This window comes from Trichechus manatus, unplaced genomic scaffold (assembly GCF_000243295.1).
Source record: "Trichechus manatus latirostris isolate Lorelei unplaced genomic scaffold, TriManLat1.0 scaffold00071, whole genome shotgun sequence".
Taxonomy (NCBI): Eukaryota; Metazoa; Chordata; class Mammalia; order Sirenia; family Trichechidae; genus Trichechus; species Trichechus manatus.
This window is the reverse complement of record NW_004444007.1, coordinates 2,303,814-2,329,763: the sequence shown is the minus strand read 5'-3', so window position 1 is coordinate 2,329,763 and position 25,950 is coordinate 2,303,814. Positions and strand designations below refer to the sequence as shown.

Genomic DNA, 25,950 nt, shown 5'->3' with positions numbered 1-25,950 from the left:
AAGTCTCTGATGATAATAAGATGTGTTGTAAAGTGACTATGAGTCATCTTTTTTTCCTCCCCCGTACACATACCTCAAGTAGGAGGTGTCCTAGAGATGTAGCAGACTGAAGGGTTTGCCTGAAAGGTGTGCCTTCATTTCCTACCTATATCATAACACTTTTCTAAGGTGCTGACATTTTAAGCCTTCTGATCTTGGTTCAAAGGTGTTTTTCCTACACCTGGTGAATGTTAGTCCAAATAACGGCGGAAACTGCCTCTCTGTTGGCGACCTGTGAAAGAGAACGTCTTGGCCTTGGAAATGAGCATCCCTGGACATGATTGCATGTTCTTTCCCCAAGCAGGCCCTCTTCACTCACAGGCCTTGGCATCCCTCCCTCACTGTATGCCATCTGGTCAGGGACCAGCTTCCCAAATCTGCCTCAGCAACTAGCTCTGCCTGCGCTCAGGAGGCTGTTTTCAACAACTCCGACTTGAGGAGATACAGTGGCCGTTCAGAGCTTATGTTTTTCTATTCTTTGAGTGTTCTACTGAGTTCTAGGATTTACTGAGGCCAAGAATCATTTTCTAATCATTCCCCTTCCTCCACCCAGTACCTACCAGTGTCTGGCACATAATTGGAGCACAATGCATAGTTACTGAATGAATTGTCTGCCTAATTACCACACACTATGCTGGGGTCAAAACCCTATGGGGCAGTTCTACTCAGTCCTATAGGGTAGCTATGAGTCTGAATTGACTAGATGGCAACTTTTTTTTTTTTTTTCCTAGGGTTAAGAATTGGGTAGCAGAATCTTGGGGCCAGTGGCAGCCTCTCTGTGCTGGTGGCGCACACTCTACAGCAAGTCTGCTTTTGCTTGGAGGCCTCCACAAAAGCTCATTGACCTTCTAGTGTGTGCTCCAACTTCTTGCAGGCCACACCACTCAAGTCTTGCTCCAGCACCATCAGTTGGTTCCTAAAACTTTATTAGTTTAAGCCTTAATCTAATCCCTGTCTCCAAAATCTTCTCTTTTAGGCCATTTCCTATCTCCCTAAACATTTTACTTGTCCCCTCATACTCATGGTTCAGTTCAGAAAATAGGAACAACCAGGTATTGAAGGAATTTGGAAATAAAACAGGAAGAGTGGAGGGTGAGAAATTTATACAGCTTTCTTCATTATTCCCAAAGAAACTTCATCCTCTTTGCCCGGACTTTCGTGTTGAGTCGTTCTTGGTCAAGGAGAGGCTGGGCAGAGGTGACCTTCTGGCTGAGGGAGACCCACTCTTCAGATTCTGTGGCGCGCAGACACCGGGTCAGAAAGCAGCATTGGGGCTACTGTACTGTCACTCTCTGCCCACCCTCCTGAGCCTCGTATCCTCTCCTTTACTCTCCTTCCAAGGGGAGGGAACTGAGGGGGATCTCCCTTGGGCTCCAAGGCCCTGCAGGCATAGGCAGCACCAAGTGGGTGTCCGGTGATTGGAATATGCAGGGAAGGAAGATCTGGTGTCACCTGTCCCAACCAGTGGTTGCTTGCGTGTGCGTGAACAAGGGAAAGGCGACGCTTTCCAGTGTTTCTCCGGCCCCTTCATTTCTCCCTGAAGACCACGGGACCGCCCGGGTGACTCAGAGTTGCCCGGAGTCGCTCGGACTCCCGTCCCATCCTCCTTGGATAGCTCGCTCCAGCATCTCATAGCGCCCCGCACCCTCCGCCACAACCCTGGCTTGCAACATTCGGGAGCGGCCACTTCCTCAGAAGGTGTGGATGCACCGGTGGTAAACAATAATAACCACAACAACGCCAACACAAAAGCCCCAGTATAAAAAATAACGGTACACCTCTCACAGGGGGGAGCCCGTCTCCCCAAGGTAAGTTGTTTATTCGTCGCCGTTTTGGCGATCCTCCTTGGACAGCTGGGGCAGCGACAGCAGCCGAGCCACGGGCTCCGGAGCTCCCCGCGCTCTTCTTCCTCCGCCCTCTCTCAGTCGCCTCTCGTTGCCACCCCTCCCCTCCACTCCCCGCCCCTGCTTCTTGCCCTCTCTTGGGCCACGCACACACTCGGAGACACCCTCCGCACTTGGCTACTCACACTGCGGCTGAACCCAGCCGACCAGGCACAGTTGCCAAAGCAGCGCGGGGGTGTATGCAGGGTTGAGGGGCCGAGGCGAGATGGGGGTGGAGGTGGCACGGTAGAGCTCCTCTCTTCCCAGCCGCAACCCTTTACCCATTCTCCTTCCCTAAGCCCAGCTGGCCAGCAATAGTGACACCTGAGCAGAGACTGGGCAGTGGAGGTGGCAGGCCCACTGGACTGGCCACCCGGGGAAAACAGAGCGGGGGGCGGAGACGGCGAGGAGGAGCGGGAGGCGGGAGGAGCCGGGAGGCAGCCACCTGGCTGTGAGTGACGCGCGCGCCAACCAGTGCGCGCCTGAGACCCCGACGCCGGGGCGGGAGGCCGGGGACAAGCCCAGGAGGAGGAGGCTGCTGCTGGGGCGCGAGAGGCGGGGGCCGGGAGGAGGAAGGGGAGGAGGCGGAGGCGGGCGCGGTGGCGGCAGCAGCGGAGGCGGCGGCTGAGGGTAGGTTGCGCCCGGACTGTGTCTGCCGAGCTCCGCGGCTGTGCCTGTGTGAGTGAAGGAGCGGCGCGAGAAGGCAGGGGCGAGCACAGCGACGGGACGTCTCCGGCGGCAGCGGCGGCGGCGGCGGCAGCAGTAGCAGCAGCAGCAGCAGTGGCGGCGGCGTTGCTCCGTGTGGGGAAGCAGCGGCAGCGGCAGCGGCAGCAGCGGCAGCAGCAGCAGAGGCGGCTGCCTCTCCGCCGCCGAGGACGCTGAGGCGCGGCTGCTGGCACTGACATCGGTGGCCCTGCCTCTCCCTACTCGCCCCCGACCCTCCCCATGTGATCGGTCTTAATCCCGGCCGTGTGCGAGCGTGGGGCTCCATTCCGCGGTGCCCGGTCTCCGTGCCGGGGTGGGTGCTGGTGTGTGTGTGTTCTCCTCCCCATCCCCCCTTCCCCCAAGAATAAAAGAAGAACCGAGAGGCGTGCTTAGAAAATAAATAAATAACCACCACACACGCGCAGCCCGGAGCGGAGTCGGTGGGGCTGGAGGCAGCAGCGGAGGAGGAGTGAAGGCGGCGGCGGCGGCGGCGGCGGCGGCGGCGGCGGCGGCGGCGGAGGAGGAGGAGGAGGGACGCGCGGAGAAGGCAGTAACTTTAAAGCCAGCTCTGAGCCCAGACCTCCAGCTGAGCGGTTTGCAGCGCGGCAGCGGCGGCATTGAGTGTCTGGCCCGCGGGTCCGGTCGGGGTGTGCAGTCGGACGGACGAGCAGCGCGTCGCTGTCCCCCGGCGGCTGGAGATGTCCGAGCCTAAGGCAATTGATCCCAAGTTGTCCACGACCGACAGGGTGGTGAAAGGTAAGCGGCGCGCCGCGGTTGCCCGGGTGCACCGAGTGCCGCAGGCGGCCGGGTGGCTCTCCTCCCCTCCCCCGCTCGGGGTTCTTCTCTCCCAGCTGTAGCCAAGGACCTTCTAGGATATTGTGCAACCTTCGAACCCCCCTCCCCCGCGGCAACCTTCCCCTACACCTCCCACCCAGCGCCGCCTGGGGCATTTTTATTTATGGGGGCGTCAGTTGGCAAATGGCTGAGCCGTGGGGAGGCGGGGGTGGCGGCGGCGGTGGCGGGAGGGGGCGCCCGGGGGGTGGTTGCCGGTAGGGTGTAGCTGCTGTGACAGAAATAGGAAGTGGGTGGCTGCTCGCAGGCGTGCATGGGATCGGGTTTATGGTTTTCTTTTGCAGAGGGGGGGTGATTTATGGCGTTTTAAACATTAATATGGCATTTTTATGTGGCCATGGCTTTCCACCGACTGCCTTGCTCAGGAAGGGTTTTTTTGGCGCTTCATTGCAGCAATTCCCTCCGCGCCCCCTCCCCCTCCCCTCTGGAAGGGCCTGCACAGGACTCGCGAGAGAGCGGGAGAGCGTGGGGGGTGCCCGGCGCTTCCTCCCGCACCAGGCGGGGGCTGCGGCCGGGGAAGCGGGTGGCAGAGGGGGTGCGCCGAGGGCGCACGAGGCGGGGGAGGACCCGAGAGTCCCCGCCGCCCCGGGATTCCCCCACACGCCCGGTGAAAGACGTGAATAGCAGTTCTCTGACATCCCTTGTCGCCCCCAGCCGCCCCCAGCCGACCTGTCACCGATCTTGAAGGGGTCCCTGCTCCCTAGTGCACACCTTCCCAGCGGTAACCTCACCTCGCTCGTCTCCTACTTACTCCTGGCACCCCCGGTTTAACCGGCTATTTGATTCGTATTTTTGGCTCTTCTCTCCCGCGACGGGATTATATACTCCTAGCAGGAATGGCTCTGGGCTTTTAGGGTGGAAAGCGTGGGGTTGGGAAGAGGACAGGCAGTGGTCACCCTCTGGTTATTGCACGAGGGAATCCACCATCCTCGCTGTATTCCGGATTGGAGTGGGGAAGGAACCAGCCTATGAATCCTGGAAGGATGAGAGAACAGAGCAGACCCACCGGGATGAAGTAGTATCTCTTCTTCCTGGGGTCAGGACCAAGCAAAGCAGGGATGGGCATGGGCTTTGCATGGAGTGGGCCTCTGAAATTGGAAATAGTTAGACATCACTGGCTGGTGCGAGTGTGTATGTATGTCTGTGTTTCTGTGTGTGTGTGTGTGTGTGTGTTTGGAACAGGGGTAGTATCTAATGTGGCCAGAGTATGCAAGGCTATAAAGGCATTTGCACGATGAGCATTTATGTTAAGTAACCCAGTAGCATAAAGACCATGATTACTATACAAAAGTCCATCTGGAGATTCAGAAATGTTCTTTGCTCCATAGAGGTTTGCTCAGTTTTTTAAGTAAAAAAATTTTTTTTTCTGGTGGTGGTATCGGTGATGGGGGAAGTTGTGTCCTCTTTTTTGAGAGAGTAAAAAAAAAACTCTTGCTCTCAACTCAGTATTCATAGACCCCTTAAAATAAAAAGCAAATAGCTTTGCAAATGACTTGAAGTAAGACTGTAAATACACAACTATTCTTTGCATGTACAGATCCTCATGTAAAGAATCAATTTAAATTCATTAAAAGGGCTGTACTTTCTATCACTGGCTTCTATTGACATTTTCAAAAATTGAGAGTTTTTCTGAAATATCAGAAAATAAAATATATCTTCCTAATGTGTGAAATATAGGTGCAGCTCCAATCTGCATGTTAAGGGCACCTATTTTCAAAACGAATTAATGTAAAGCTTATAATTTAAATGATAGCAATAATGTTGGCAATTAAAAAACACTGGATGTGCACACATAAGGTCACATTCCCTGTTTTAAATCACAAAATATGAATTCTTAATGTAAACATAAAATTGTCATCAAGTGCACAATGAAAAAATAATTGTTCATACATTCTGGCTTGGTGTCTTTACCAGTTAATGTGGAAGAACTCATTTAACCATTACCTGGCTGATGTTTTGTCTTGTTTTTTTTCAAGGCTATATTATTAAAAGTTCTAAAAACTTTGGTTTACATATTTTTGCAGAACTAAAATACAAATGTGGATATACACTCAAAATAGGAAAAGTTGCTTTTGCACTTGTTTTGATTGGGATCCTTATGTGAAATTTTGCTTATAGAAAAAAGTTTTATTGATGAGTGCTGATTTTAAGGTGAGCACCACTGCTGCTGTTTCTCTTCCCTTCCTTAGAGACTTTATATTATTGGCTTAAAAAGCATTATCAAACACTGGTTTCAACATTTTGTCATACATACAATTTTTATAATTAATTATTAGAGATGGTAATCTAGTTCGAGTATCAGTCTTCTATGAAATAACATTTTCTATTGAATATGCGTGTTTAATGGGGGGAAAGACCATGCATGCTTAATGGAAAATAAGTTACTAAATGATTTTTCATATTTGCAAAAATTGGATAATACAGAGTTCACCAAACTGTGACTTTAAGATTTGTTAGAACTTCATCTCAGTAATCTGAGAATTGTTCATTCAGTAAAACAGGAAAGGGATTTTCCTTGAGGAAATTTTTGTGCTCACCTTAAGCTCTCTCTCCTTATACTAAGTATACATAGTCATATTTAAGTACTTACATATAGGAAATCAGAAGTGTTAGAATCATTATTACCGTGGTCTGCCATGGTGTTTTGTAGTGTATCTTCATTGTGATCTATCTTTTGTTGTATAACAAATTGCTGTTTAGAAATAAAGTAGTGTTTGTGGTTTTGTTTGTAGTAATATGATGTGACAGCTTTCTTTATTTGCATTTCCAGAATGCAACTTTAGAAAGGTAGGTTGAGTTTAAGTCGTTCTTGAGGTTTTGCAGCATCTGCTAGAGAGTGTTCAGAGACCCTGATCCGTTTTCTAAACCATAAAAATGAAAGAGAATGATGACAGTGGAGATGAAAAGCATTCATTTAGATCACCTCAAAAGAGTTACTTCAATTACCAGAATCGGTCCTATTTCATTTTCTCTTTTCTTAAGTAAAGGAACGTTGGAAAAAATAAAAATTTAGGGAAAACATCGTGATAAGCCATTTGTTGGAAATCAAAATAATTGGAGCCATTTACTGTTTTACATTATTACTGTTATTATAATTTTTAAGGAAACATTGCATAGCTATAAGACAAAAGACTGAGGACAGTAAATAGAAGAATACCTATCCTCTTAGGCTCCCCACTCCCGCCTTCCTCCCTGCGGCACAGGTAACACTGGCTTTTCTCTGCAATGGTGCTCCACGTGCCTTATTCCAAACTTTGGCTTCTCTTCCTTTCTCTCTGCCTGTTCCTACTTGCAACACCTTTTCTGTCCTGGCCTTAGAACTTTGCTACATGACAGTTAAATACTTGAAGGAAATTAAACTATATGTAATAATGAGTATGTTGCTTTATTAACATTTCTTTCCCTTTTCTATATTTCCATCACCAAGTATTTTGTAATAAGGTTGTTGCCTTCACGTAAACTGATCTTAATGGTAGAAATTTGAGATACTTTGACAAGCTGTAGAGGACAGATTCCTGGGAAGAGTTTTGGGGAGTCACTCAAAAACTCTGGGTAGGTGACTGTTGTGCCTTGTCTAAGGTTGGTTTTGGCTGTCGGGGTTGCAGAAAAGGAGCTGTCTTTCCATGTGTATTGTCAACTTATATTCTTTTTGCGTACACAAAGTACACAGGAAAATTCTGGAAAAATATCTAAGAACATGTAAGCAAGAAGATAGTAAGTAGCTAAGTAAAATATTACTAAATAAGGATTCAAGCCACCAGTATTTATTTCTAGCTGAATGAGTCTGCTAATTCTACTTAAAAAGAGAACAAGAATATGCTCCATCAGTAACAAATGTCATGAAATAGAGTATTTAATAATACCATTTCTTTGTCGTGAGCGAAGAGGAGCTCATTGAAGTGAATTTCTTTTACTGACCTTTTGTGACCATCAGTTGAGTTGTTCCGTGTATCTGGTTTTACATTTGAGTGTAGTAAAACCTCATTAATTCAGTGTCATTAATTTAAATTTACTATGATTAAACATCAGTGTTTGGTGGCTGAAGTTTACATCATCACTGGAGATGAAGAAAGGGGTCTCTAATCTAATTAATACTACAAACAACATTGTTAACATACTTAAGAGAACAAGTCCTTTTCAGGACTTCATGAACAGCGTGAAAATTCATGCTGTTAATTACAAATTAGGTTGATCTGTTCATTAATATTTCCGGACTTCTATTGTAAAGTGCATTATTTTCAAACATTCTGTAAAGTAGGCTTAAAAAAACAATTGAGACTAGGATTCAGGGAAATTTCAGTGATTTATAAAATGCTATGAATTTTAAGAATCAAAGTTTTAAAAATTATGTATATATATATATTTGTAGGGGCAGGGAAGAACCTCTACTTTACCGAATAATCTGTTTTAAGATATCCTGTTAAAATGTAAAAAATTAACATCTTAGGATCTAGTTAAGTGGTTTTCTCTAACATTCATTAGTTAAAAAATACCTCTTATCTATGTGTTTCTTTATGACCTGTTTTATTTGTAATTTTAGAGATATGAAATACGACTTTTATTACTGTACATTTATAACTTTTATAATTGGGCTCTTAGGCTTTTCCTTATGTTTTTTTGTGTCAGCCATGTGCAAAGTTGAAACTAATTATGAAACCAAATAAAGTAAGAATCAATTTAGAGTGACCTTGTTGGAAAAGAGCTTTTTATACAGATATTCTCTTTTACCAAACCCAGTTAAATTACCATTTTGAACATTTTGTGAAAACATCATATCAGATATAGGCAGTCCCTGGGTTATGAACAAGTTCCATTCCTAAGTCTGTCTTTAAGTTGAATTTGTACATAAGTTGGAATACTTAGGTATGGTCTGTCTCTAATGTAAGTTAGTCAAATGTTTGTCTTGGTATACAGAGATACCACAAGTGGATGGCTTTAACAAACAAACTTATTTGCTCACAGTTTAGGAGGCTAAAAGTCTGAATTTAGGGCACCAACTCTAGGTGAAGGCTTTCGCTCTCTCTCAGCTCTGGGAGAAGGTCCTTGTCTCTTTTCAACATCTGTGAGCCCGACATTCCTTGGAGACCTCCATGTGTCTTGGCATTAACCTTCCTCTGGGTCTAAGAGTTTCTCGGCATAGGGACATTGGGTCCAAAGGATGCACTCTACTCCTGGCTCTTCTTTTTTGGTGGTGGTAGGTCCCTGTCTCTGCTCCCTTCTCTCTCCTTTTATAAGATAAAAGGTGATTTAGGCCACACCCCAGGGAAGCTCCCCTTAGATAAGGATCCGGGCTGTGACCTGAGTAAGGATATTGCATCCTACCCTAATCCTGCCTCATTAACATAACAAACTTAACCTCATCCTGCCTCTTCTTGCTAAAAGTGAAGAGGACTTGAAGCACTTAATGATGAAGATCAAAGACTGTAGCCTTCAGTATGGATTATACCTCAAGATAAAGAAAACAAAAAATCCTCAAAACTGGACTAGTCATGATAATCAGAGAAAATATTGAAGTTGTCAAGGATTTCATTTTACTTGGATCCACAGTCAATGCCCATGGAAACAACAGTCAAGAAATCCAGCAACGTATTGCCTTGGGCAAATCTGCTGCAAAAAACCTCTTTAAAATGTTAAAAAGCAAAGATGTCACATTGAGGACTAAGATGTGCCTGACCCAAGCCATCCTATTTTCAGTTGCCTCATATGCATGTGAAAGCTGGACAGTGAATAAGGAAGACTAAGAAAAGATTGATGCCTTTGAATTATGGTGTTGGCAGAGAATATTAAATTTGTCATGTACTGCCAGAAGAATGAACAAATCTATCTTGGAAGAAGTACAGCCAGAATGTTCCTTAGAATTGAGGATGGCAAGACTTCGCCTTGTGTACTTTGGACATATTATAAGGAGGGACCAGTTCCTGAACAAGAACCTCATTCTTGGTAAATTAGAGGGTTAGTGAAAAGAGGAAGACCCTTGATGAGATGGATTGACACAGTGGCCGCAATTATGGGATCAGACATAGCAATAATTGTGAGGATGGTGCAGGATTGGGCAGTGATTCGTCCTGTTTTACATAGGGTGACTATGTGTCAAAACTGACTCGACGGCATCTAACATCAACAACACAACAATCCTGCCTCATGAACCACAGGCAGAGATTAGGGTTTACGACATATCATCAGATGCAGGATAATTCTGTCAGATCACAAAATGGAGGACAATCGCAGTACTGGTAATCGTGGCCTAGCCAAGTTGACACATATTTTTTGGGGACACAATTCAATCCATGACATTTGGGTTGTACGTAAGTTGGATGTTTGTAACCCGGGGACTGCCTGTACTTTGAGAACTATAAAGAATGGTGATGACTCATGATATGGAATGTTGATAATTACTAAAAAATAGTTTTGTCAGTTTTTTTCAGCGTCTTTTCTGGTATGGGCAGTCTCTTGATATTCCAGAGGGATACAATGAGGTTGTCTTGAATTCCAACTTTATGTTAATTCCACTGTTACGTATCATAGGCTAGTTTCCCCATATGTAAAAGGGGGTAAAACCATACCCACGACTCATTTGTGCAAATCAGAGGATCATCAAATAAGATATGAGAGGCTGAATGGTTACACTTGGTCCATTCACCTAGGAATGATGATTCAATTGTTGCTGACACAGAATTAGAAATGCTAACATGTTACATATTTTCAAGGTCACTCAAGATAGTTAGAACCATTAATAATGAAATTCATGAGTGCCTTAGGTTTACAACAGTACCTTATGGTGACACTTATTTTTATAGTTGATGAAATGGGGACAGACAGATGGAATGGCCACAGGTAGGGTTAGAATGCAGGTAAGTGTAAGCAGATTCTTTTAGCAAAGATGCTTTTCTATTTTGAACTGTGTTTGAAAACAGTTAAGCGTTTTTGTTTTACTAAATTACTACCTATGTAAAATTGTTTGATTATGAGAAGATTTTATATCTCTGTGTTTAGCAGAAATATCAAATTCTGGTTATAACTGTTATAATCTGGTTTATTGGCACGGGTCTGCTAAAGAAGTATACTGTTAAATATTGTTTTCTATTCTGGTAGATATATACACAGGGATGGAAAGAGGGTACTCTGCTGCTAAAAGGTTTTATTTACCTTTAGTTTGAAGGGCACTGTAATAAGCTAAGGAGCCCTGGTGATGCAACGGTTTATCTCCCAGCTGCTAACTGAAAGGTTGGTGGTTCCAACCCACCCAGCAGCTCCCAGAGAGAAAGACCTGGCAGTCTGCTCCTGTAAAGATTACAGCCTAGAGAACCTTACGGGGCAGTTCTACTCAGTCACATGGGGTTACTATGAGTTGGAATCGGTTCCATGACAAACATCATCATCATAAGCTGCTTTTTCTGAACTATTGATAATGACCTACACTATAGCACTGGTTTGGGGATTTGGTTAAATACAGGCATCAGGTAGGCATGATGTGTAGGCACTAAAAGAAGTTTTCTGTTTGTAAACTAAGAAATTAGAAGTCGTGAAGTTTTTAGCATTTTTCAACCCATTTTATTTTACCATATCTCCTTCTCCTATATGAACCCATCAATTGTATTTCATATAAGAAGTCAAGTAAAATTTTTCATATTCCTTGCAGGAATGTGAACACAGTCAGGTGTTCTGAATAATGGTTTAAATCAGATGGTCTGTCAGCTTGAGGACATAGACTCGCTGCTGGGATTTCAGACCCATTTTCACAAATCTGTACTCAGGTAGCTGAAGCCTTACGTATTAAAAAAATAAAAATCCTGACTGAGACAGCAATAATACATTATTACAGTGCTGTGTTTTTGGAATTACATTGATTCTTTTTGAGATCATCATAGTGAGGAATAGAACTTTATGTTTTTCTTCTTTTTATTTCCCCAGTTCTTGCTTTTGCCTCACAACAAAATAAATTGTGACTTGATTTTAGAAGTTGGTCTTTCTGACTTTCTATATATTTCTCTCTTGCAACTAGAAATTCTGTACTTGCCTGCAAAAGAGTAAAACAAACAAGTAGATACTGGGGGTTTATTTTAAAAGCTGCCTCTCCAGATCATGACAGACCACCTTACAATTTTGGTCAATTTCAGGTTTCATTTTCTGAAACCAGGTATAAAACCAGAAGGATGGTGGCTGATGTTCAAAGACAGAGTTTTATTCATATGGAGCTAAAATTTAAAAAACTTCCCATCAGCTCTAAGATTCTAAGATTTAAGGATTAGAGTCTCTTTCTACAATGACTGTATAACCCCAGTGGGTTTTGTTTTTGTTTTTTAAACTGGGGATGTTACTACACCTACTCCTTACTTATCTACTATCTTGTTATCCAACATTTTGCATTTACAACAATAGTAAAAAATCTACTATCCGACTATTTTGCACATTAATGATCTATACCTGGCAGTAACTGTTACAGGTTGAATTGAGTCCCCCCAAAATATGTGTCTTAAATCTTAACCCCTATACCTGTGTCTATGTCCCATATGGGAATGAGTTGTCTTTGTTATGCTAATGAGACAGGATTAGTGTAGGGTGTGTCTTGAGTCAACCTCTTTTGAGGTATAAAAGAGATTAAATGTAAGCTAGCAAGGAGAGATGGGGAAAGAGATGCCATGCCACATGAAGATCTTGCAGGAGCAGAAGCTCAAAAGAGACAAGGACCTTCCTCCAGAACTGACAGAGAGCCTTCCCCTAGAGCTGGCACCCTGAATTTGGACTTCTAGCCTCCTAAACTATGAGAAAATGGGTTTCTGTTTGTTGAAGCCACCCACTTGTGGTATTTCTGTTATAGCAGCACTAGATAACTAAGTAATGAATGCTGAAGTGTGAGATGAGAGTAACACTGGCTGTGATGGTTAAGGTTATGTGTCAGCTTGGCTAGGCCATGATTCTCAGTGGCTCGGCAGTTATGTGATAATGTAATGTAGCAGTTATGTAATGATGTAGCTGTCCACCATTTTGTGATATGATGTGGTCATCCTTCATTTTTGCATAATGCCAATTTTCACATAATGACCTGGTCCTTGGAACCTAACCATGTTGATAAGTGAGGAGTGGGTGTAGTTATGATTTGCAATATTCAGTTCCTTGTCCCTATGTAACATTAGAATGTTTTGGAAATTCTGGTATGTCACTGTCTAAACCATGTCTCCCAGACGGCTGCACGCACTCGAAAGTTACATAAAATTATTTGTTAATATGTATAGTCAAAATTTTAGTTTGGAAAATATGGTCATTGAACCAGTGGTACCTAGCTCAATGCCTTGCTCATTATGCACTGAATAAATTCTTGTTGAACGATTTGGGTATTGCAGAATGCTCACGTGTCTCCTGAAGCAATAAATGGAGACAAAGTATATGTTTATTTTGACTGTATTATATTAAGTTCTTATTCTTTGTAAAGGTTCTATATGGTGATTGTCTGGTTAATTGGAAAGTTTCCTTTCTCAGCTGTGTTAGAGAATGGAGCATGAGAAGGAGACGTTAATAAGGTGACACAATTAGTTTGAGGGTAGTTTTGTTGTTTGTCCATTTGGACTGGCTTTATGCCAGTTGAGTTTAAAAGGCTAAATAAATCCTTTTAAACTTAGCTTATTAGCTTGAACTTGAAAGCTTTCTTTCAGTTTTTGTTGTATGTCCTTTAGGCTGATCAATTTTTGACAAGTGAGAAAAGATATGTTAATCACTGTGTTTGATTTATGGGGTGATTTATATATCTTATTTATTGTTCAGACTTGGACTAGAAGAGAAAATGACCTGGCAAATTTAATGTTAAAAAAACCCCGGAAACTCTTTGTTTACATCTCAATTTATCATTCCTATAATGCTGTTGTAATCCAGAAATGCAGCCTTCTCCAGTGTAGCCTCTTGCCCTCCTCTGGCCCCCAAAATGTCACTGGACGCTATCCAGTGGAAAGATACATGGGCTATGAGGAGTTAAAAAAAAAACAAAAGTGGCACCAACTGTGCTGACTCCTTATATTCTCCAAAGTGGGCTTTAAGCCATGTGTTGACATTTGTTTTTAAATGTCTTATAAGCTATGCCATTTTATCAAATTAAATTAAAAGCATAATACACTCTCTTAAAATGACAGAACCTGAATCAGGACTTCAAGGTTGTCTTATTTTTTTGTTAGTTTCTTACAAAGGAATTATGATTTTTTAAAAAAATAATAAAATCTGGCATTTTTGAATTGTTGGTCTATTATGTATATTTAATGCTAATAAATTAAAGTAAGCATGTTCCTTCTCTGTGTGGGCCTGATTTACTTGGATCACCACAGTTCACCTGACCCAATTCATCATTCAAGCTTCAGCTGAAATGTCACCTCCTCTGGGGAACCGCATCTCCTAACACATCCGTCAGAGTAAAGGGAGTCAGCCTCTTCCTTGTCACAGAGGACACCTCGATTAGGGGACTTAACCACTTAACACGATGCTTACTTGTCTGCTTCTCCTCCCCACTGAAGTGGAAAGCTCTGGAGGGTTGGGCCTGATTCCATTTATCTTTGTATCTTTGCCCCTAACACAGTGCTTGCCATAGAATAAGCATTTTAATACGTGCTTGTCAAATGAATGAAATAGGGAAAGGCTAAGATGGATTTAAACTTCTAAATTGTAGGGTCCTTTTTCTACTTGGAAATGTGGTAGATTTTAAAATGGTTAGCTCACAAACATCTGATGAGTTTTCTTGATTCGTAAGCACCAGTCCTGTAGAAGAGTGTCTTCCCATGAGTTTTTTGAAAAGCTCTATTTCATTAGAGCATCCTAATCCTATAATTAGGATTATATGGTTTTTGCCCGATAACCAGTGTGCAGAAGCATAACCCGAAAGAGTGGTTTACCTACCCAGGGACTGCAGGATCAGTGTCAGTTGAAACTTGTATAGGTCAGTTTTCTCAAAGGTGGATGATGGTTTCTTAGAAAGACTGATGATACTAAATTGGGGGAGAGTTACTGTGACAAGCATCTGAGAGGTCCAGATTAGAATTCACAGTCTTACTGCTTCCTTAGAGAAGTGCTCAACCACAGATGAATACAAGTTAACAGGGTTGCAAATCAGAACAGAGATGTACAACGTACTGCGTGCTGAGATGAGATGACTGTATATACCAATCAAAAGTCTTCAGGCCCCGTGCATGAGTACAAGGTGCTCGTGGATGGCATGTCTACATGGTGAGAGTTTCTAGAGAAGCGCAGACCTGAGTTCACACCAACAGGGAGGCAGTATGGTGAGGCACCTGCTCTCAGTGAGTTTTTACAGGTGATCACTGAACCTGTACTAGCCCACACTTAGATGTATGGCTCCCCATTAAAGCAAGCCCAGCTCACGTTTATTTTAGTTTTAAAGCAATATTTCAAGTCTCTCAGATGATCCAGGATTTAATCTCTCTAGTGCAGAAATATTTTTCGTCCAAGGAGTTGAAGGCTAGAGAAGCTACAGTTTTCCTGTATTCAGTCTCATCATTGTCAACTTTTGCATTCAGCATCTGGGAGGGATGTCTCTGTTGTCTTTATCTCTGGTCAGAATTCTACCTGAGAAATCTGTCTCATTCCATGGGCATTTCTGGAAGTGGATATGGAAATCCAAGATAACAGTTAAGAAAGCTCCCTAGATGATTAAAGGACTTCAAACTGTGACAGGAACAGGGATTATTCATTCTGAATTAAAAAAAGACTGAGTTGTGATTTGGCTATAGGTTTCAAGTATTAGCAAGTCTCTACGGTGGATCACACTCAGATGTTGTCCACCACAATCAACTATCAGTAATTGGACGCATCAGAGATTTAGTTAGACTGTTTTATTTTTTTAACAGTCAGAGACATTTAACACTGGAATGGATTCTGGGGATCTTCTGACTAGAGAGAATAAAATAGATTCTCATTTACTTGGATTGCAAGCAAATGTGAACCTGCGTATATGCCAAAGAGTGGTCTAAACCTAAAGTTAAGAAATTCTGAAGCTGGAAGGAGCCTTGGAAATCTAATTCCCCATCTGTCTCTGAAACAGTCCTCTGACTGTGCTTGGGAGAGGGGTTGGAGAATACGTGGGAAACCTTTTATCACTTAACACCTGCTCGTGCCTGATGCAAGGCCTAACAAATGCATCAGACTCTTAGAATTGGAAGGTGCACCAGAAGTCTAGCTTAGGCCACGCCCAATGTAAACCCCTCTGTCCAACCTCCCTGACAATGGTAATCCTGCCACTGCATGAACACATCTAATGAGACGGAGCTCCCTATTTCATAGGATCTCCTATTCCATCCCTGACATCTCTGCGTGCCAGGAAATGCTTCCTGATTCTCTGATACACACATTCATTGTTCCTAGCATGGCTCTGTGGAGTTTCATAGAATGAGCCTTATTTGTCTTCCATAAGAGAACCAATTTGATATTAAAACAGTGTTCATGTTGTTAAGTCTTCTAGTTATTCCCCACATAGCATGATTTCCAAGCCCTTCTCTATCCTAGGAGCCTTCCTTTAAATCCAAGACCCTTTGACAGTGGAGACATGAGGAAAAGTTTATCCTGGCTTGCCTCCTTCCAGGGAACCTTCAGCATCTTGGGCTTGGTTGCTTCAGTACTTGTGCCTTGCCCTTCTATGACCTCATGCTGATCCTTAAACTGTCTGGGATGCAAGTCCTTCACAAGTGGGCTCAGTCAGCATCCAGTGATGACCCTTGGCTAAATGGGGATTGCCACTCTCATGATGCTCTTGCTGCTTGTGCCCCTCCTGGTGAAATTCCCCTCATTTTTCCAGGGTTGCTGTAGCTTCAAGGTGTTCTTTAAGTAGGAGCGTCCCAGAAAACCTAGATAGCAGATGCATTGCTTTCATCTTTTATTTCTAATACAAGGGAGTAATAAAGACAGGATGATAATATGCACCATGGAATGAGGTTAGTGGGGTAATTGAGAGAGAGGCCAAGTCCCTTGTTTACTTGTCAAATCACACCATGAAGGCAACTCAGCATCCCTCTTGACTACAGGCAAACCTGCCTGTTCTGCCTACTCATTTGTGGGGCCCAATCTTTTTTTTTTTAACATGTAGAAACTTTTTTTTTTTGCTGTACATCAGGTGAAGGCTTACAGAACAAATAGTTTCTCATGAAACAGAAGTACACATGTTGTTTATGATATTGGTTAACAACCCCACAACATATCAACCCTCTAACTTCTCAAACTTTTTTTTTGGTGAAAATACACATAGCCAAAGATACACCATTTCAAAAATTTCTACACGCACCGTTCAGTGACACTGACTATGGTCTTCGAATTGTGCTGTTATTCTCAAGATGAAGGCTTATAGAACAAAATAGTTTCTCATTTAACAGTTACTACAAATGTTGTGGGGCCCAATCTTTGAAGATTGTTTATTAACGGCTCTTAAGGCCACTGAATTTCAGTAACCCAGTGAATTCGATTATAATTTGAGAACTAGCTCAAGTTTCACTGAGACCTAATGGCGGCCAGTGACTTCCAGCTATGGTGTCACAACACATTGCTGTGTTACACTCAGCTGTGAGGTATTAACAGCTACTGAGAACATATAGAAGTTTGCAAATGATTTATTTTAAAGTATCTATATATAAACTAGACTGGATCCAAGTTTAATCCTAAAATGTCACTTTCACTTGCATTCTGATGTGTTTTCTCCTGCAGGAGAGAAAGTGATGGAACTGCAGCTGTCAGAGTGGGAATTTTGCATAACTTGCAGCCTGCTTGAGCTTACTGATAGGCTTTTAATCACAATGGAAATTATAAATTCTAGTAATATGTGACCAAAAAAACCCAAACCCGTTGCTGTCGAGTTGATTCTGACTCACAGCAACCCTATAGGACAGCAGAACTGCCCTATAGGGTTTCCAAGGAGCGGCTAGTGGATTCAAACTGCTGACGTTTTGGTTAGCAGTCAAACTCTTAACCACTGCGCCTCCAGGGCTCTGGAATATGCGCAATGTTTGCTTTATTTCTCTGACCATTTTTGAGGGTGGTTCATTAGAGTCCAATTCATTCATTGTTCAAATGCTGTGTCGTGTGCATCTTGATGGAAAAAAAGATGGAGACCTATGATTGGAGAATACACTTTTTTTAGTCAGATCTATAAATAGATTTTGAAACATATAGGTGGGCAGCTCTGATGTGTGATTTCAAAGCGCTCTAAAGTCTCCCATCCTCAAACATCTCCCAGGGGCTACCATGCCTGAAATTCCATGATTACGTGTTTATTTAGGATAGATTGACCATCTTTGGTAGAAATTTCAAAAGTAACTGATCTTTAAAACATACTTCAGTAAATGGAAGAAGCCGTGGTGGCACAGTGTTTAAGCGTTTGGCTGCTAACCTAAAGGTCGATTTGAACCCACCAGCTGCTCCTAGGCAGAACGATGTGGCATCTGTTCCATAAAGATACAGTTTTGGAAACCCTATGGGGCCATTCTGCTCTGTCCTGTAAGGTTGCTATGAGTCGTAATGGACTCAGTGGCAGTGGGTTTGGTTTGTTAGTGAATTGACTAAATGTTCTTGCCTTTGGGTGGTATTGAATCCAGGGAAATTCTCTATTTAGGAGTCGTTTTGAAAGTGAACGTTCATGCCTTTTTTTTTTTATTGTACTTTAGATGAAAGTTTACAGAGCAAACTAGTTTCTCATTAAACAGTTAATATACATATTGTTTTGTGACATTGGTTGCCAACCCTATGACGTGTCAACACTCTCCCCTTCTCAACTTTGGGTTCCCCCTTACCAGCTTTCCTGTCCCCTCCTGCCTTCTCGTCCTTGCCCCTGGGCTGGTATGTCCATTTAGTCTCATTTTGTTTTATGGGCCTGTCTAATCTTTGGCTGAAGGGTGAACCTCAGAAGTAACTTCATTACTGAGCTATAAGAGTGTCCAGGGGGCCATACTATCGGGGTTTCTCCAGTCTGTGTCAGACCAGTAAATCTGGTCTTTTTTTTTTTTTTTTTTTTTTTTGTGAGTTAGAATTTTGTCTACATTTTTTTCCAGCTCTGTCTGGAATCCTCTATTGTGATTCCTGTCAGAGCAGTCGGTGGTAGCTGGGCACCATCTAGTTGTGCTAGACTCAGTCTGGTGGAGGCCCTGGTAGTTGTGGCCCATTAGTTCTTTGTACTAATCTTTCCCTTGTGTCTTCACTTTTCTTCAATCTCCCTTGCTCCCGATGGGGTGAGACCAGTGGAGTATCTTAGATGGCCGCTTACAAGCTTTTAAGATCCCAGATGCTATTCACCAAAGTAGCAAGTAGAACATCTTCTTTATAAACTATGTTATGCTAGTTGATTTAGATGTTCCCTGAGACCCTGGTACCCACAGCCCTCAGCCCAGTAATTTGGTCCCTCAGGGAGTTTGGATGTGTCTATGGAGCTTCCATGATCTTGCCTTGGACAAATTTTGTTGTCTTCCCCAGTATTGTGTACTGTCTTACCCTTCACCAAAGTTACCACTTACCTATTGTCTATTTAGTGTTTTTTTCCCTCCCATCTCCCCCATCCCTTATAACCATCAAAGATTGTTTCTTTCTGTGTGTAAATCTTTTCATGAGTTTTTATGGTAGTGGTCTCATATGATATTTGTCCTTTTATGATTGACTTATTTCACTCAGCATAATGTCCTCCAGTTTCATCCATGTTATGAGATGCTTCGCAGATTCATCATTGTTCTATATCGTTGCCTAATACTCCATTGTGTGTATGTACCATAGTTTGTTTATCCATTCATCTGTTGATGGGCATCTAGGTTGTTTCCATCTTTTTGCTATTGTGAACACTGCTGCAGTGAACATGGGCATGCATATGTCTATTCATGTGATAGCTCTTATTTCTCTAGGATATATTCCTAGAGTGGGATTGCTGGATCGTATGGTATTTCTATTTCTAGCTTTTTAAGGAAGTGCCATATCGTTTTCCAAAATAGTTGTACCATTTTACATTCCCACCAGCAGTTCATGCCTCTTTTTAAATCCATATCCCATGCCTTTTGTAAGTATGACTCCATTTTACATTACCCCCCAGATATGCTGTAATTGTAATATCCCAGCTAGTAAATAGATTAAATAATGCATTAATGAGTGCAAAATGGCTGTTGAAAATATTTCTTTCATTTATCAATTCATCCATCAGTCCATCCTACCCTTCCATCCTACCCATGCAAGCATCAGCGTTTTAGTGCTCACTGCTTGCCTGGCTCTGCACTACATTCTCAGAGCTTAGTGTAGAGTAGGCAGTCTCTGGAGGTTACTGTCCAGTGCGGGAGACAAAAACAAATCATAGTAGAAGTTGTAATTACTCTAACAACAGAAGGTGCAACATGCTGTGGGAATGCACAAGAATGAGTGATCAACTGTCTTCATAGAATGTACTTTCATTTTTGGCAAAAATAAATGGGCCCAATATTAATTTTCTCTATGTGTATTATATATAGGCATATTGTTGGGACATGTGGCTTATTTTAAGATGAAGAAAGCATGAAAGGTGCAGCAACGGATGAGCATTTATATCAAATTCTGTAACTACTATACTTCACCAGTGAGCAAGGTATATAATATAGAATCATGGGCTAGTGAAGATGGAAGTGACTTTAAAAGTTAACCAGTTCAACTATTACTTCCACCCCCTCAGAAAAAAGACATTCCTGTTGTATGGTTACTAAGCCTCTTTTTTTTCCTCTTCGAACCCTGTCGTTGATGGGGAGGCAGCATGAGAATGTGGAAAGAATATTGGTTTGGAGCTAGAGAAAACCTGGATTTCAGTCCTGCTTCTTCCATATGCCAGCTGTGTGTCCATGGGCAAATTAGTTAATCCCTCAGAACCCGTTTTTCTTACTGAAAAGTAGGAATGATAGTACTCATTTTTACATGGTTGTTGTAATGAAGAGAGCAATTGTATGTAAATGCCTAGCCCCGTGCTCAGTGAGAGCCATCAGTACATGTTAGGTATTGTTATTTCATTGTTGGACAGCTCCTTTGGAAGTTAAGCTTTGTACATCTAGAGGTAATAACCTGTATTGAAGTATGTACTTCCCCGTCTGCTACCCACTCTCAAATCCATTGTAGTTTGGAAGCACAGTTTGGCAAAGGTCACCAATCACTCCCCAATTGGTGGTTTCTGCAATATTTGGCGTGATGACCTTGAAACATTCTCCTCATTGGCTTTTATGGATTTCTTCTTCCTCTGACATGTTTACCAGCTCCTCTTGACTGAATCCTAAATGCTAGTGTTCTTTTATTCTTTTACAAGTTCTTCCAGGCAGTCTCATCTTGCACTCATACAATTGGCTTCTGCTTATAGGCTAATGACAAACAAATCACATCTATATTTGCAGCCTAATCTTTTCCCTGACACTTTCTCTAAAATCCTATATGGAGTAGTTGCTGTGTATGGGTCATGGTGAAAATAAAGCAGGGTAACTCTTTATTCTCCTGTGTTTCCTATCCTGGGTGATGTTACCAACATTCATCCAGTTAATTAAACCTGCCATTTAGTTCAGGTTTTTTTAATACTTCACCTTGTATTGCGGTAATCTCTTAACATCAGTCTCTTTGCTTTTAATCTTGCTCCCTCCCATACATTAATTTTCCCACACTGTCACTAGAGTGATGGTTGTAAAATGAAAATCTGATAATGCTAATCTCCTTTTATCTTTTTCTTACTGATTTGTAGGAACTCTGTATATTATGAAATGTAACCCTTCTCGTATGAATTTTGAAAATTTTTATAATACAGCATGTCACACTGTACTGAATTTATTTTAACCTCTCTCTAATTTCTTAGAATGTGAGTTCTTTGAGAGCAGGAAGAACATTTTCTGTTCATATGTGTATTCTCAATGCTTGGCTGTGTTTGGCTTAAGTAAAGCTCATTGATCTAAACCGAACTACCTGAAAATCCCAACCATATCTTCTATGCCTTTGTATTTTCTACACCTCTGCGTGGAATACTCTCACTCTTTATTGTATCTCTCTCCTGTGTAAGACCTCTGATCCCCTTAAAGCATAGCTGTCTGTGCTACTTTTTGCACCTTGTACACACAATGTATCGTGAACGTTTGTAACTTATTTTTCTCCTTAATTGTGACATCTTTGAAGGCAGGGGTCTTATCCAGTTACCTCTCTCCAGTGGTTAGCATGATGCCCAGCTCATAATTCATTTGTTTTTTTCCATTAAACAAATTAACTGGAGAAGATATTCCTATTCATCACAAAATAGTGTTAGTACTGCCTTTTTCCCCTCTAGTATCATGCTTTTTATTAATATAGCCCAAGTTGAATTAAGGATCCCTGGTAGTACAAATGGTTAAATGCTTGTCTGCTAACTGAAAAGTTGGTGGTTCAATCCCACCCAACTGCTCTACTGAAGAAAGACCTGGCAATTTGCTTCTGTAAATATTAGAGCCAGGAAAACTCTATGGGACAGTTTCACTGTGTCTCATGGGGTGACTGTGAGTTGGAATTGACTCGATGGTACCTAGAACAACAACAATTTGAATTACCTTTTCTAATACTCTTGATTTATGGAATACCTGACCTCCTCATCTACCTCCCACTCTGGGTTTTGTGATAACTTTACAATCCTAAGTGCAAAGTTTTTTAGTTATCTAGTGCTATTATAACAGAAATACCACAAGTGGGTGGCTTTAACAAAAGAAATTTATTTTCTCACAGTTTAGGAGGCTAGAAGTCTGAATTCAGGGTGCTGGCTCTAGGGGAAAGTGTTCTTTTTCTGTTGGTTCTGGAGAAAAGTCCTTGTCTCTTCTGAGCTACTGCTTTTTCATGTGGCTTAGCACTTCTTTTCTTCCATCTCTGCTTGCTGGCTTGCTTGTTTTACTCTCTTGTATCTCCAAAGAGATGGACTCAAGGCACACCCTGCACTAATTCTGCCTCATTACCGTAACAAAGTTAGCACATTCCCAAATGGGATTATAACCACAGGCATAGAGGTTAGGATTTACAACACATATTTTTTGGGGACACAGTTCAATCCATAACATTCTACCCTTTGGACTCCCAAAATTCATGTCCTTGCCATATGCAAAACACATTCACCCCATCACATCATCCCAAAAGTCTTAAATCAACTCCAAGTCCAAAAATCTCATCTTCTGAATTATCTAAATCAAATACAGGGGAGACTTTAGGCTTATTCCATCCTGGGGCAAAATTCCTCTTCATTTGCGAACCTCTAAAATCTAGACTAAATGTTATCTGTTTACAAAGTACAGTGGTGGAACAGGCACAAGGTAGACATATCCATTACAAATGGGAGAAATTGTAGGGAAAGAAGGGATAACGGGCACCAAACAAGTCCAAAACCCAGCAGAACAAATTATATTAGCTCTCAAGTCTTGAAAACAATCTTCTGTTTTCTGAGACTGTTTCGGCAATGGCCCTGGCCTCCTGACTCTGGTGTTGGCCACACGGTTTGGATTCCTGGTGGAGGCCCTTCGGTCCTGGGCTTCAGCTCTGCGTTCCAGGCCCACTGGGAATGCAACTCTGCTCCCTTGGCTTTAGGCAGCTGCATTCTCCTAGGCCATCTGAGTGGCAACTCCACATGCCTGGCCCCAGCAGACCCCATTCTTCTGCCCCTTGGGCATGACATTACTGCCCCCTCAGCTTTAGGCAGTGGTCCCATCCCCGTGGCACACCTTAACAGCAGCTCTGCACTCCAGAACTGAGCTGGCAAAGATTTGATTCTTTGAAACCTAGGAGGCTATGGCCCCACCCTTTGAAACCAAGAAGGTCCTGCTTCCTGTGCTCCTTCCAACAGTTCTGCTGATCTCCAAGCTGCTCCAGGGATGGTCCTTTTCTTTTCTTGGAGGGCAGTAGATGTAGCTCCTTTGGCTGTTTCCGGCTTGTAGAATTCCAAGAGGTAGTCAATGTTCTTGCCTTTCATTCTTCCTCTGTCCTCTTCAGTCTAAGCTGATGGGTTTCCTGCTGTGGTAGTTGGTTAGATCCATCAATCACAGGCTTAATCTCTTTAACAAAAGATTGTGTAGCCATGTCCTTGGTGAACATTCTAGGTTACGTGGCCATAGTTTGTACAACAGAATTTTCTAAATCTTTAAGTTTTGTTTTCATTTTGCACAGTTGATTTTTTAAGTCCATCTCTTTCCTCTTGCATTTTACTATAAGCAACAAAGAGAAACCACTTGGCATTTTTAAGATCTTGCTTAGAAATCCCCTCAGCCAGATATCCAAGTTCATCCCTTACAAGTTCTACCTTCCACCAAACATTCGTACATAATTCAGAAAAGTTCTTTGCCACTGCATAAAAAGCATCGCTCTTCCTCCATTGTCCAATCATTTTCTTTTAAAGCCTCACCAGAAGCACATTTAACATCCACATTACTAGCAACATTCTGTTGGTGGCACCATAAGTATTCTCTAAGGAAATAGAGACTTTCTCTGCAGTTCTCACTTCCTTCTGAGCCCTCACTAGAATTGCCTTTGATGTTCATAATTCTACCAACAGTCTTTTCAAGGCAATCTAGGATTTTACTGTTAGGCACCTTAAAACTCTTCCAGCCTCTACCCATTACCCAATTCCAAAACTACTTCCACATTTTAGGTATCTGTTAGAGCATCACCCCACTCTCCTAGTACCAAATTCTATATGAGTTATCTAAGTGCTGCTATAATAAAAATGCCATAGATGAGTGGCTTTAACAAACAGAAATTTATTTTCTCACAGGTTAGGAGGTTAGAATTCAGGTGCTGGCTCTAGGGGGAGGCTTTCTCTGTTGGCTCTGGAGGAGGGTCTTTGTCTCTTCTGAGCTTCTGCTCCTGAGCGATCTTCATGTGGCTTGGCATCTCTCTTCCCCCAACTCTTCTTCCTGGCTTTTTTGTTTTAAGCTTTTTTATGTCTCAAGAAATGGACTCAAGACACACCGTACACTAATCCTGCCTCATTAACATAACAAAGTCAGCCCATTCCCAGATAGGATTATAACCATGGGCATAGAGGTTAAAATTTACAATACATATTTTTGGGGGACACAGTTGAACCCATAACATTCCACTCTTCGGCCCCCCCAAATTCATGTCCTTGCCACATGCAAAACACATTCCTTATTGATGTACTACTGCAAATGTTTTTGAATTATCTTCAGCATAATTTTACTTGCGTGTGGTATTAATCATATTGTTCAATAATTTTTGCATTTCATTGGATCATCTTTCTTTGGAATAGTCAAGTATATGGATCTCTTCCAGTTGGTTGCCCAGGTAGCTGTCTTCCAAATTTCTTGACATAGACGAGTGAGTGCTACCAGTATTGCATCTGTTGGTTGAAAATTGTGGGATGGCGTGAAGGACATCATACATGAAGAAACCAAAAAGTCACTAAAAAGAGAGAAAACAAAACAAAAAAAAGAGCAAAATGGATGTCAGAAGATACTCTGAAACTTGCTGTTGAATGTTGAGTAGCTAAAGGAAAAGGAAGAAATGATGAAGTAGAAGAGCTGAAGAGAAGATTTCAAAGGGTGACTTGAGAAGGCAAAGTAAAGTATTATAATGAAATGTGCAAAAATCTGGAGTTAGAAAGCCAAAAGGGAAGAATATGCTCAGCATTTCTCAAGCTGAAGGAACTGAAGAAAAAATGCAAGCCTCGAGTTGCAATACTGGAGAATTCTATGAGCAAAAAATTGAACGACGCAGGAAGCATCAAAAGATGGAAGGAATACACAGAGTAACTGTACCAAAAAGAACTGGTTGACATTCACCCATTTCAGAAGGTAGCATATGATCAAGAACCAATGGTACTGAAGGAAGAAGTCCAAGCTGCAGTAGAGGCATTGGTGAGAAACAAGGCTCCAGGAATTGTCTGAATACCAATTGAGTCTTCTTCCATCTCTTTCTCTCTTTTTTTCTTACATTCTAATTCTTTTACCTGTTCTTTTCAGTTATTTGCCCCGATTTATATCATAAGTAAATTTACCTAGGAGTCCCTGGGTGGCGCAAATTGGAGCTGAAAGGTTGGCCTTTGGAACTCACCCAGAGGCGCTTCAGAAGACAGGTGTGGGGATCTGCTTCTGAAAGGTCATAGCCTTGAAATTCCTATGGAGCTATTCTACTCTGAACACTTGGAGTTGCCGTGGGTTGGAGTTGACTTGACAGCAGCTAACGACAGCAACAAATTTATCTAGGCTTTACCATAAACCTAGCTACCAAATTAACTTTTAGAGCTAGTCTGTTTGGATGAGTGATTTCACAAATCTTTATTTTAGGTTCTGCATATGTAATATGGGAAAAATTTCCACTTATCTGGTGTAAATAGGAAGCTTGTGTCTTCTGTAGGAAAAAAAAGGGGCATGCTTGAATGATTGTTGCCTTATGTCTGTACTTTGGAATGATAAAAGAAAATACTCAATGCCTTCCCCTATCTTGAGATTTATTTTAATCTTTTGCCATTCAGGGGGTGGGAGAAATGAATTTTCCAGGG

At 42.2% G+C, this 25,950-nt stretch overlaps 1 protein-coding gene across 2 annotated transcripts in view; it reads left to right on the top strand.

The window, feature by feature from the left end:
- The first annotated feature begins 1,824 nt into the window (after positions 1-1,824).
- PPP3CA (protein phosphatase 3 catalytic subunit alpha) overlaps positions 1,825-25,950 on the top strand; it is a 363,115-nt gene continuing 338,989 nt past the window's right edge. Inside the window, exon 1 of one of the 2 annotated variants that reach the window (XM_023734723.1) lies at positions 1,825-1,847. Coding sequence is in view for 1 of the 2 variants with exons in the window: in XM_023734721.1 (XP_023590489.1) it covers positions 3,326-3,383 (58 nt within the window). In the remaining variant the exon portion in view is untranslated. Of the gene's footprint in view, positions 1,848-2,837; positions 3,384-25,950 lie in introns of those variants that run through there. The other variant, XM_023734721.1, reaches the window with a different exon arrangement.